The 12,066-nt window shown below is 46.1% G+C and overlaps 1 protein-coding gene across 2 annotated transcripts in view; it reads left to right on the forward strand.

Annotated features, from left to right (window-relative positions):
• LOC134927392 (ATP-binding cassette sub-family B member 5-like) overlaps positions 1-12,066 on the forward strand; it is a 382,371-nt gene that overhangs the window by 360,501 nt on the left and 9,804 nt on the right. For both annotated transcript variants that reach the window (XM_063921771.1, XM_063921772.1), the window contains exons 24-25: positions 3,159-3,315; positions 3,416-3,613. In XM_063921771.1, coding sequence (XP_063777841.1) covers positions 3,159-3,315; positions 3,416-3,613 — 355 coding nt within the window. The remainder of the gene's footprint in view (positions 1-3,158; positions 3,316-3,415; positions 3,614-12,066) is intronic.

Here is a 12,066-nt window from a genome sequence, read left to right on the forward strand (position 1 = left end):
TACAAGTCAGGATCTGGCGTTTCCCGAACGCACCGTGCAGGAGTTAATCTGATGGCCCGCAGCAGCACAGTATAGGCAGAGTCTCTCACGTATTCTTCTTGCCCGCTCTTCAGGAGTTAGGCGGGACCTATTTATCTGCATAGGCTCGTCAGAAGAGGGAGACTGGAACTGTACAGAAGGTATGAACCTTGATCTGCGTGGCTCACTCCGAGCGCGTTCATTATTGCGTTCGCGGATGCGAGAGTCTAACTTAATGCACAGGGAGATCAAATCAGACAGTTGAACAGGAATGTCACGGGTCGCCAGTTCATCCTTGATCCGATCCGAGAGTCCGTGCCAGAAAGCTGCTACCAGAGCTTGGTTGTTCCACTGAATCTCTGCAGCCAACGTCTGGAACTGGATGACATATTGTCCCATGCTTCGGGTACCTTGACGAAGTTGGATCAGGTCTGCCGAAGCTGATGTTGCACGACCAGGCTCGTCAAAGATCCGTCTGAAGGTTGACACGAAGTCTGTGTAGTTGTTAATCAGAGGGTCAGCACGTTCCCACAGAGGAGACACCCAACTCAGAGCAGATCCAGAGAGTAAGGAGATGATGTAGGCAACCTTGGATCTTGGCGTGGGGAAATTATGTGGCAATAACTCAAACTGTATTTCACATTGGTTGAGAAACCCGCGACATAACTTTGGACTGCCATCATACTTGCTCGGCACGGGCAGGTGCAGACGTGACACTGGAGCTGATGCAGCCGGCATAGAAGAACTCACAGCACTGGCAGGTGCTGGAGTAACAGGAACAGTAGGAGAGAGTACACTAGGCAGGGATTGCTGTAGTGTATCTAATCGGGAGGACATCCCTTGCAGGAATTGAAGCATCTGCTGCTGCGCAACCTCTTGACCATCCAGACGGGAGACCAGATTTTGCAAGGCCTCTGACCCCACACTCCGTCCACCATCCGAGTCCATCGATCCTGGACTTACTGTCAGATTGTGTTTGGGCTGTGTCCCCGGAGGGGGCGCTAGTGGGTCAGTGGAGGTAGATGGGAGAAAACGAGGAGGCTGGATAACGTTCCTGCGCATGAGCGCAATGGTATTTATTTGGCAGATGATATTATACAGGATGGTAGCAGAAACAATAATAACAGATGAATAAAGTCAATCACTCAGCATGATAACTGAAAGTCTATGGCAATGGATGACAGATGACTTGAGAAAATAATAACCGGTAATATATAAACAGAAGAACAAGTGCTTGTGAAATGGTTCTGGTTTGGAAACCAGTGCAGGTTTTAAAACAGGAAACTTAGGCAGCAAGGTGTAGAATGGCAAACCTGAGCAGAGGCAGGAGTCTGACTTCACAGTGCAGGTGATGAGGCACTGGCAGCAGCAAGCTGTATCACAGGTGGAGGAATGAAACACACCTGGAGTCAGTCTCAACTGCAGGCTGAAGCACACAAGGTGGTGATGAGTGTGAAGCCTTGTTGCAGGTTGCAGGTATTGCTGGGCCTTGAAGTTCCACGGAGCTGTGCAGAGTAACCAGGAGTACAAGTTCTTAACCAGAGAACCAGGAACACAGGAGGAACAGGAACAGATCCTTTCACATGGGTCGCAGGAATGACACAAAGTCCAGGATGCCTGCAGACTGATCCTGCAGTCTCTTATGTACCCCATGGTGCACAGGGATTGGGTGAGTGAAGGAAAGTGGGTGCGGCCAAGCACCGGATTGGCCGCAGTATACTGGCTGTTTGCAGACTGTCATGGCGGCGCCCACGCCGCGGCCTAGCGGGGACGCGGCGCGCTACACGCCCGCTGTCTCAGGAGTGTTCCCAGGCCCTTGATGATGTCCCATGGCAGGGGCATAGGTGACAGGTGACCGCAGGGAGCCAGGACGGAGTCCGCAGCGGCGGACGGCTGTCAGCCTGGTAAGTCGATTCCTGACAGATCTGAATGAATAAAATATTCTTATTAAATACTTTGTTCTTTACATAGTTGAATGTGCTGACAACAAAATCACACACAAATTATCAATGGAAATCAAATTTATTAACCCATGGAGGTCTGGATTTGGAGTCACACTCAGAATTAAAGTGGAAAAACACACTACAGGCTGATCCAACTTTGATGTAATGTCCTTAAAACAAGTCAAAATGAGGCTCAGTAGTATGTGTAGCCTCCACATGCCTGTATGACCTCCCTACAATGCCTGGGCATGCTCCTGATGAGGTGGCGGATGGTCTCCTGAGGACTAAAGCATCCGCCAACTCTTGGACAGTCTGTGTTGCAACGTGGCGTTGGTGGATGGAGCGAGACATGATGTCCCAGATGTGCTCAATTGGATTCAGGTCTGGGGAATTTGCCAATCTTGGTGTTCTCTGGCAAATGCCAAACGTCCTGCACAGTGTTGGGCTGTAAGCACAACCCCCACCTGTGGACGTCGGGCCCTCATACCACCCTCAAGGAGTCTGTTTCTGATCGTTTGAGTAGACACATGCACATTTGTGGCTTGCTGGAGGTGATTTTGCAGGGCTCTGGCAGTGCTCCTCCTGTTCCTCCTTGCACAAAGGCGGAGGTAGCGGTCCTGCTGCTGGGTTGTTGCCCTCCTACGGCCTCCTCCACGTCTCCTGATGTACTGGCCTGTCTCCTGGTAGCGCCTCCATGCTCTGGACACTACGCTGACAGACACAGCAAACCTTCTTGCCACAGCTCACATTGATGTGCCATCCTGGATGAGCTGCACTACCTGAGCCACTTGTGTGGGTTGTAGACTCTGTCTCATGCAACCACTAGAGTGAAAGCACCGCCAGCTTTCAAAAATGACCAAAATATCAGCCAGAAAGCATAGGAGCTGAGAAGTGGTCTGTGGTCACCACCTGCAGAACAACTCCTTTATTGGGGGTGTCTTGCTAATTGCCTATAATTTCTACCTGTTGTCTATTCCATTTGCACAACAGCATGTGAAATTGATTGTCAATCAGTGTTGCTTCCTAAGTGGACAGTTTGATTTCACAGAAGTGTGATTGACTTGGAGTTACATTGTGTTGTTTAAGTGTTCCCTTTATTTTTTTGAGCAGTGTATTATTAGACAGCAAGGAAAGTTGCAGATTCTATAGATCTAGTTATTGGTGTCTGTATTTAGCAATTTATGTTTTACTTTACAGAGTGTTTTCCTTACTGACATACGGAGCTATAACTGTAGGACAGACCTTATCCTTTGCTCCTGATTACGCTAAAGCAAAGTCTGCAGCTTCCCATCTCTTCCAGTTGTTCCAAAGTGAGCCAGCTATTGACAGCTACAGCCCGCAGGGACAGATGCCGGTAAGTGACACCACCAATGTGTATATACCATGTATCTATGTGTGTGGCTGCATGAAACCTCTTGGTGTCTAATGTGTTTTTTGTTTTTTTTGTCAATTAGGAAAAGTTTCAAGGAGATTTGGAACTGCGTAAAGTTGACTTCAGTTATCCATCTCGTCCAGATGTGCCCGTGCTACAATTGCTATCTGTCAGGATATACAGTGGGCAAACTGTGGCATTTGTGGGCAGCAGTGGGTGTGGGAAAAGCACCTCTGTCCAGCTGCTGCAGAGGTTCTATGACCCACACCAGGGAGCAGTGGTAAGAACTGGGATTTACTATTGAATTGTTCAAACACACCTGTTAATTATTCATTATGAAATACACCTCAACATCATCTCTGGGATAAAATACATACATGAAATACATGAATAACTCTGGACCCATTCCTATCGGCTAAATGTTGACATCCGGAGAGACGTTGGTTTGCTATCTCCTATGTGATGCTAATGCTGCATACAGATGGAGAACTTTAACAGATAATTGAAAGGGAACAATTATCAGGACATAGCATGTTTCTGTGGTCTTCTTTTTTTATACTAAATCCATACTGGGAAAACCATGTGCTACAGTCACAGTTCTCTTACCGCCTGTATCTGAGAAGCATCTGTGGCAAGCTTGGTTGTTAAAGCCCCAGTGTTGTGTTTTTTGTTATCAAACCATGATATTTCCCATGGGAAGTAAAAGGAGATACAGATACAAAGACAAGTATCAGCCGGCTGGCTTTGGCATATATGAAATTGGTGGTCTTCAGTTTGCCGGCTGTTGGGATCCCGGCGCACAGAATACCGTCGCCGGAATCCCAACAGCCGGCATACCAACACTTTATCTCCCTCTTGGGGGTCCACGACCGCCCTGGAGGGAGAATAAATAGCGTGGCGCACGTAGCGCGCCACTGTGCCCGCCGCGTGGCAAGCGCAGCAAGCCTGCAAGGGGCTCATTTGCGCTCGCTGCGCTGTCAGTATGCTGGCGGTCGGGATTCCGGCGCCGGTATGCTGGTCGCCGGGAGCCCGGCCGCCGGCATACAATACTACACCCATATGAAATAGTTGTTACTTGACAAAACATGGCCTTGAATTAGGGGTGTTTACTGGGCCATTTTTCAGGTTGTTTTGGTTTTGGATCTGGATCTCCATGTTTTGGATCTGGATTTTTTCGATAAAATCATCAAAACAGCTAAAATAACAGAATTTTGGGGTGTTTTTGTTTCTACAGTATTATTAACCTCAATAACATTAATTTCCACTCATTTCCAGACTATTCTGAACACCTCACAGCTCATAATGTTTTTATCCAGTTTAGGCTAAAAGGTTACACCGAGGTAGCTAGACGGAACAGCAGCAGCCCTTGGATGTATATAATAGGAGGACAAAATATTTAGAAAAAGACGCGTTAGGCAAGGCTCAAGATTTCAGTTCACAAAAAGATGATTAAGGCAAAGAAGAATAAAAAAGACAATATTTTAGCTTTAATTTATTTTAATTAAATTTTTTTTCATTTTATTTATTTTATTTTATTTATGTAGAATCAAATTCTTAATTTCCGCCAAAATATCTTTGATATGCAGAAAGTTCACTATATGTGTGTGGAGAGTTTATTTATATTCATTTAATTTCAATGTAACTAATTTATAATTATTAATAATATTTGAATTTATTACAATGTGGTGATAAGAAGAGTTATGAAAATAGGACAATAAGTTATAATAAGAATATGGATATAATTGTGAACAAATAGAGTGCTTGCAGACCTATTTATGTGAACGCAAAACCTGTGGAGTGAAAAAAGGGTTCATTTGTATTAGTGATGAGCGGGTTCGGTTCCTCGGAAACCGAACCCCCCCGAACTTCACCCTTTTTACACGGGTCCGAGCCATACTCGGATTCTCCCGTATGGCTCGGGTAACCCGAGCGCGCCCGAACGTCATCATCCCGCTGTCGGATTCTCGCGAGATTCGGATTCTATATAAGCAGCCGCGCGTCGCCATTTTCACTCGTGCATTGGAAATGTTAGGGAGAGGAGGTGGCTGTCGTCCTCTCCGTTATTGTTGAACTTGATTGTGCTTTATTGGTTAATTGTGGGGAGGACTGGGGAGCAGCTGTATAATATAGAAGGAGTACAGTGCAGAGTTTTGCTGATCAGTGACCACCAGTTTTATCCGTTCTCTGCCTGAAAAAAACGCTCCATATCTGTGCTCAGTGTGCTACATATATCTGTGCTCACACTGCTTAATTGTGGGGACTGGGAAGCAGCTGTATTATATAGCAGGAGTACAGTGCAGAGTTTTGCTGACAGTGACCACCAGTAAACGCTGTCTGCCTGAAAAACACTCCATATATGTGCTCAGTGTGCTGCTTTATTGTGGGGACTGGGGACCACCAGTATAATATTATATAGGAGGAGTACAGTGCAGAGTTTTGCTGACCAGTGACCACCAGTATATAATATATAGCATTACGGTACAGTAGGCCACTGCTGTACCTACCTCTGTGTCGTCAAGTATACTATCCATCTAGATTCTATACCTGTGGTGCATTTCAGTTGTGCAGTTTGCTGACACAGTGACCACCAGTATACTATATATAGCAGTACGGTACGGAATGCCACTGCTGTACCTACCTCTGTGTCGTCATTAAGTATACTATCCATCTACATTCTATACCTGTGGTGCATTTTAGTTTTGCAGTTTGCTGACACAGTGATCACCAGTATATATAGCAGTACGGTACGGAAGGCCACTGCTGTATCTACCTCTGTGTCATCATTAAGTATACTATCCATCTACATTCTATACCTGTGGTGCATTTTAGTTTTGCAGTTTGCTGACACAGTGACCACCAGTATATATAGCAGTACGGTACGGAAGGCCACTGCTGTACCTACCTCTGTGTCGTCATTAAGTATACTATCCATCTACATTCTATACCTGTGGTGCATTTTAGTTGTGCGCAGTATATATAGTAGTAGGCCATTGCTATTGATACTGGCATATAATTCCACACATTAAAAAATGGAGAACAAAAATGTGGAGGTTAAAATAGGGAAAGATCAAGATCCACTTCCACCTCGTGCTTAAGCTGCTGCCACTAGTCATGGCCGAGATGATGAAATGCCATCAACGTCGTCTGCCAAGGCCGATGCCCAATGTCATAATAGAGAGCATGTAAAATCCAAAAAACAAAAGTTCAGTAAAATGACCCAAAAATCAAAATTGAAAGCGTCTGATGAGAAGCGTAAACTTGCCAATATGCCATTTACGACACGGAGTGGCAAGGAATGGCTGAGGCCCTGGCCTATGTTCATGGCTAGTGGTTCAGATTCACATGAGGATGGAAGCACTCATCCTCTCGCAAGAAAAATGAAAAGACTTAAGCTGGCAAAAGCACAGCAAAGAACTGTGCGTTCTTCTAAATCACAAATCCCCAAGGAGAGTCCAATTGTGTCGGTTGCGATGCCTGACCTTCCCAACACTGGACGGGAAGAGGTTGCGCCTTCCACCATTTGCATGCCCCCTGCAAGTGCTGGAAGGAGCACCCGCAGTCCAGTTCCTGATAGTCAAATTGAAGATGTCACTGTTGAAGTACACCAGGATGAGGATATGGGTGTTGCTGGCGCTGGGGAGGAAATTGACAAGGAGGATTCTGATGGTGAGGGTGGTTTGTTTAAGTCAGGCACCCGGGGAGACACCTGTTGTCCGTGGGACGAATATGGCCATTGACATGCCTGGTCAAAATACAAAAAAAATCAGCTCTTCGGTGTGGATTTATTTCAACACCAATGCGGACAACAGGTGTCAAGCCGTGTGTTGCCTTTGTCAAGCTGTAATAAGTAGGGGTAAGGACGTTAACCACCTCGGAACATCCTCCCTTATACGTCACCTGCAGCGCATTCATCATAAGTCAGTGACAAGTTCAAAAACTTTGGATGACAGCGGAAGCAGTCCACTGACCACTAAATCCCTTCCTCTTGTAACCAAGCTCCTACAAACCACACCACCAACTCCCTCAGTGTCAATTTCCTCCTTACCCAGGAAAGCCAATAGTCCTGCAGGCCATGTCACTGGCAAGTCTGACGAGTCCTCTACTGCCTGGGATTCCTCCGATGCATCCTTGAGTGTAACGCCTACTGCTGCTGGCGCTGCTGTTGTTGCTGCTGGGAGTCGATCGTCATCCCAGAGGGGAAGTCGGAAGACCACTTGTACTACTTCCAGTAAGCAATTGACTGTCCAACAGTCCTTTGCGAGGAAGATGAAATATCACAGCAGTCATCCTGCTGCAAAGCAGATAACTCAGGCCTTGGCAGCCTGGGCGGTGAGAAACGTGGTTCCAATATCCACCGTTAATTCAGAGGCAACTAGAGACTTGATTGAGGTACTGTGTCCCCGGTACCAAATACCATCTAGGTTCCATTTCTCTAGGCAGGCGATACCGAAAATGTACACAGACCTCAGAAAAAGTCACCAGTGTCCTAATAAATGCAGTTGTACCCAATGTCCACTTAACCACGGACATGTGGACAAGTGGAGCAGGGCAGACTCAGGACTATATGACTGTGACAGCCCACTGGGTAGATGTATTGCCTCCCGCAGCAAGAACAGCAGCGGCGGCACCAGTAGCAGCATATCGCAAACGCCAACTCGTTCCTAGGCAGGCTACGCTTTGTATCACCGCTTTCCAGAAGAGGCACACAGCTGACAACCTCTTACGGAAACTGAGGAAGATCATCGCAGAATGGCTTACCCCAATTAAACTCTCCTGGGGATTTGTGACATCGGACAATGCCAGCAATATTGTGCGTGCATTACATCTGGGCAAATTCCAGCACGTCCCATGTTTTGCACATACATTGAATTTGGTGGTGCAGAATTATTTAAAAAACGACAGGGGCGTGCAAGAGATGCTGTCGGTGGCCCGAAGAATTGCGGGCCACTTTCGGCATTCAGCCACTGCGTACAGAAGACTGGAGCACCACCAAACAATCCTGACCCTGCCCTGCCATCATCTGAAGCAAGAGGTGGTAACGAGGTGGAATTCAACCCTCTATATGCTGCAGAGGATGGAGGAGCAGCAAAAGGCCATTCAAGCCTATACATCTGCCCACGATATAGGCAAAGGAGGGGGAATGCACTTGACTCAAGCGCAGTGGAGAATGATTTCAACGTTGTGCAAGGTTCTGCAACCCTTTGAACTTGCCACACGTGAAGTCAGTTCAGACACTGCCAGCCTGAGTCAGGTCATTCCCCTCATCAGGCTTTTGCAGAAGAAGCTGGAGACATTGAAGGAGGAGCTAAAACAGAGCGATTCCGCTAGGCATGTGGGACTTGTGGATGGAGCCCTTAATTCGCTTAACCAGGATTCACGGGTGGTCAATCTGTTGAAATCAGAGCACTACATTTTGGCCACCGTGCTCGATCCTAGATTTAAAACCTACGTTGTATCTCTCTTTCCGGCAGACACAAGTCTGCAGAGGTTCAAAGACCTGCTGGTGAGAAAATTGTCAAGTCAAGCGGAACGTGACCTGTCAACATCTCCTCCTTCACATTCTCCCGCAACTGGGGGTGCGAGGAAAAGGCTAAATTCCGAGCCCACCCGCTGGCGGTGATGCAGGGCAGTCTGGAGCGAGTGCTGACATCTGGTCCAGACTGAAGGACCTGCCAACGATTACTGACATGTCGTCTACTGTCACTGCATATGATTCTCTTACCATTGAAAGAATGGTGGAGGATTATATGAGTGACCGCATCCAAGTAGGCACGTCCGTACGTATACTGGCAGGAAAAAGAGGCAATTTGGAGGCCCTTGCACAAACTGGCTTTATCTACCTAAGTTGCCCTCCCTCCAGTGTGTACTCCGAAAGAGTGTTTAGTGCAGCCGCTCACCTTGTCAGCAATCGGCATACGAGGTTACTTCCAGAAAATGTGGAGAAGATGATGTTCATCAAAATGAATTATAATCCATTCCTCCGTGGAGACATTCACCAGCAATTGCCTCCAGAAAGTACACAGGGATCTGAGATGGTGGATTCCAGTGAGGACGAATTAATAATCTGTGAGGAGGGGGATGTACACAGTGAAAGGGGTGAGGAATCGGAGGATGATGATGAGGAGAACATCTTGCCTCTGTAGAGCCAGTTTGTGCAAGGAGAGATTGATTGCTTCTTTTTTGGTGGGGGCCCAAACCAACCAGTCATTTCAGTCACAGTCCTGTGGCAGACCCTGTCGTTGAAATGATGGGTTCGTTAAAGTGTGCATGTCCTGTTTATACAACATAAGGGTGGGTGGGAGGGCCCAAGGACAATTCCATCTTGCACCTCTTTTTTCTTTCATTTTTCTTTGCATCATGTGCTGTTTGGGGACAATTTTTTTGAAGTGCCATCCTGTCTGACACTGCAGTGCCACTCCTAGATGGGCCAGGTGTTTGTGTCGGCCACTTGTGTCGCTTAGCTTAGTCACACAGCGACCTTGGTGCGCCTCTTTTTTTTCTTTGCATCATGTGCTGTTTGGGGACTATTTTTTTGAAGTGCCATCCTGCCTGACACTGCAGTGCCACTCCTAGATGGGCCAGGTGTTTGTGTCGGCCACTTGTGTCGCTTAGCTTAGCCATCCAGCGACCTCTGTGCAAATTTTAGGACTAAAAATAATATTGTGAGGTGTTCAGAATAGACTGGAAATGAGTGGAAATTATGGTAATTGAGGTTAATAATACTATGGGATCAAAATGACCCCCAAATTCTATGATTTAAGCTGTTTTTTAGGGTTTTTTGAAAAAAACACCCGAATCCAAAACACACCCGAATCCGACAAAAAAATTTCGGTGAGGTTTTGCCAAAACGCGTCCGAATCCAAAACACGGCCGCGGAACCGAATCCAAAACCAAAACACAAAACCCGAAAAATGTCCGGTGCACATCACTAATTTGTATGTTTACAGCCCTTTTTTGGAGTCCAAAGTGTGCAAAAAACGGTTTCCAAATGTATTTGCCATTGGTAATTGTGTGTGGGAGCACAACAGGTATTTATCCATTGGTGATCTAGTGGGGGCAGAGGCGGATACTCACAGCCGCTATCTTTCCCTACTCTGGTACCTGCGTGTTTGTCCGGTCTCTGACTGGTGTCCTCGTGCTGCTGTTTCCTGAGCGCCTGGCGGCGGCTGTTAACTGTAACGTCTCCTGGTGTCTGTGGCTCCGTTAAAAGTGCACTTGGCTCCCACTAACTCACCAAGTGCCTGTTGTGCTCCAACACAAAATCACCAAAGGCAAATACATTTGGAACCCCTTTTTAGTGGTTTAATTATTTTGTATATCACACACTGCGGTTACAGTGTCACACAAATGAATCAAAAATATATATATTTAATAATTACACACTATGGTTGACTACATTGACAGCGTCACACAATGCATTTACTAGTAGCAAATAATATACTGCGGTCTGACCAGCAGTGTCACAGTACTTATGAAAATAAAATAAAAATTATATAGTACACTGGGGTACAGCACAAACAAAAAAATTGATACATTTTTTAATTTAATTTTAGGCTTTTTGTTTTTAGCTTTTATTATTTTAATTTTACACTGAGGCGGAGCCCCTGGATGGATGGACAGATCACCCCTTTCAAACACATAATAGAAATATAATTTTGGCTTTGCATCACACACAGATAAACAGCAGTAGTCTATGGCAGCCGCAGTACTAGTAGTCACTGAGTGACGCACCAATGGAAATATATTTTTTGCTCTGGATCACACAGAGGATATATAGCAGTAGTGTACAGCAGTACTGGTAGTTGTCACTGAGTGACGCATCAATAGAAATATATTTTTTGCTCTGGATCACACATAGAGGATATATAGCAGTAGTGTACTACAGCCGCTGCATTAGTAGTCAGAGTGACACACCAATAGAAATATATTTTTTACTTTGGATCACATACAGAGGATAAATAGCAGTAGTGTACAGCAGTACACAGCCCCTTATAGACAGAGAACAACACCTGGTCCTATACACAGCTGCAGTATGCTATATGCAGTGCACTGTCTACTATGCCGAGCTCTAACACAGTGACAGCCACAGCACACCTACACAAGCAGCACCCCAGGTTAACTCAACTCTCCTGCTGCAACCCCTCTGCTCTCTCCTGCCCTCTTTCCCTAACCTGCCTATCCGATTCCAGCACAGAATACAGCACAGAAGGAACATGTCCTTACTGTGCACTCTCCAAGTCCGTAGTGAAGATGGCGCCGATCACCAGGACTAATGTGTATATATAGAATTGAAAACCCGCAAGATCCGAAAGTGGGATGATAACATTTTGCCTAGTTTTCGGATCCGAGTTAGGCGCTAAAAACTGAGCCTGGCTCAGATATGGGTTCGGACCTCAAAGTTCGGGGGGTTCGGTTCTCAGAGAACCAAACCCGCCCATCCCTACCTTGAATGCCTTCTGTCAGCCGCATGGTGAGGACCTGATCTCCCAAACATAAAAGCCCTGACAAGTTCACACCCTGAATAAAAATGTTTGCATTCAGATCAATATATATTTGTCTTCGGAAATATAATCCCTTTATATAATGTACTGTCCGTTGCTACAGACCCCTTGAGTCACCCTAAAAATAAAGGAGATACATATATATATATATAATATTTGAAATAATTGCAGAAGGTCTGTTCCGTCTCCTCAATGCGCAGTGGAAATCTTTGTGTTATCTCTCTGTCACACA

Source organism: Pseudophryne corroboree, chromosome 5 (genome assembly GCF_028390025.1).
Source record: "Pseudophryne corroboree isolate aPseCor3 chromosome 5, aPseCor3.hap2, whole genome shotgun sequence".
NCBI classification, from domain to species: Eukaryota; Metazoa; Chordata; class Amphibia; order Anura; family Myobatrachidae; genus Pseudophryne; species Pseudophryne corroboree.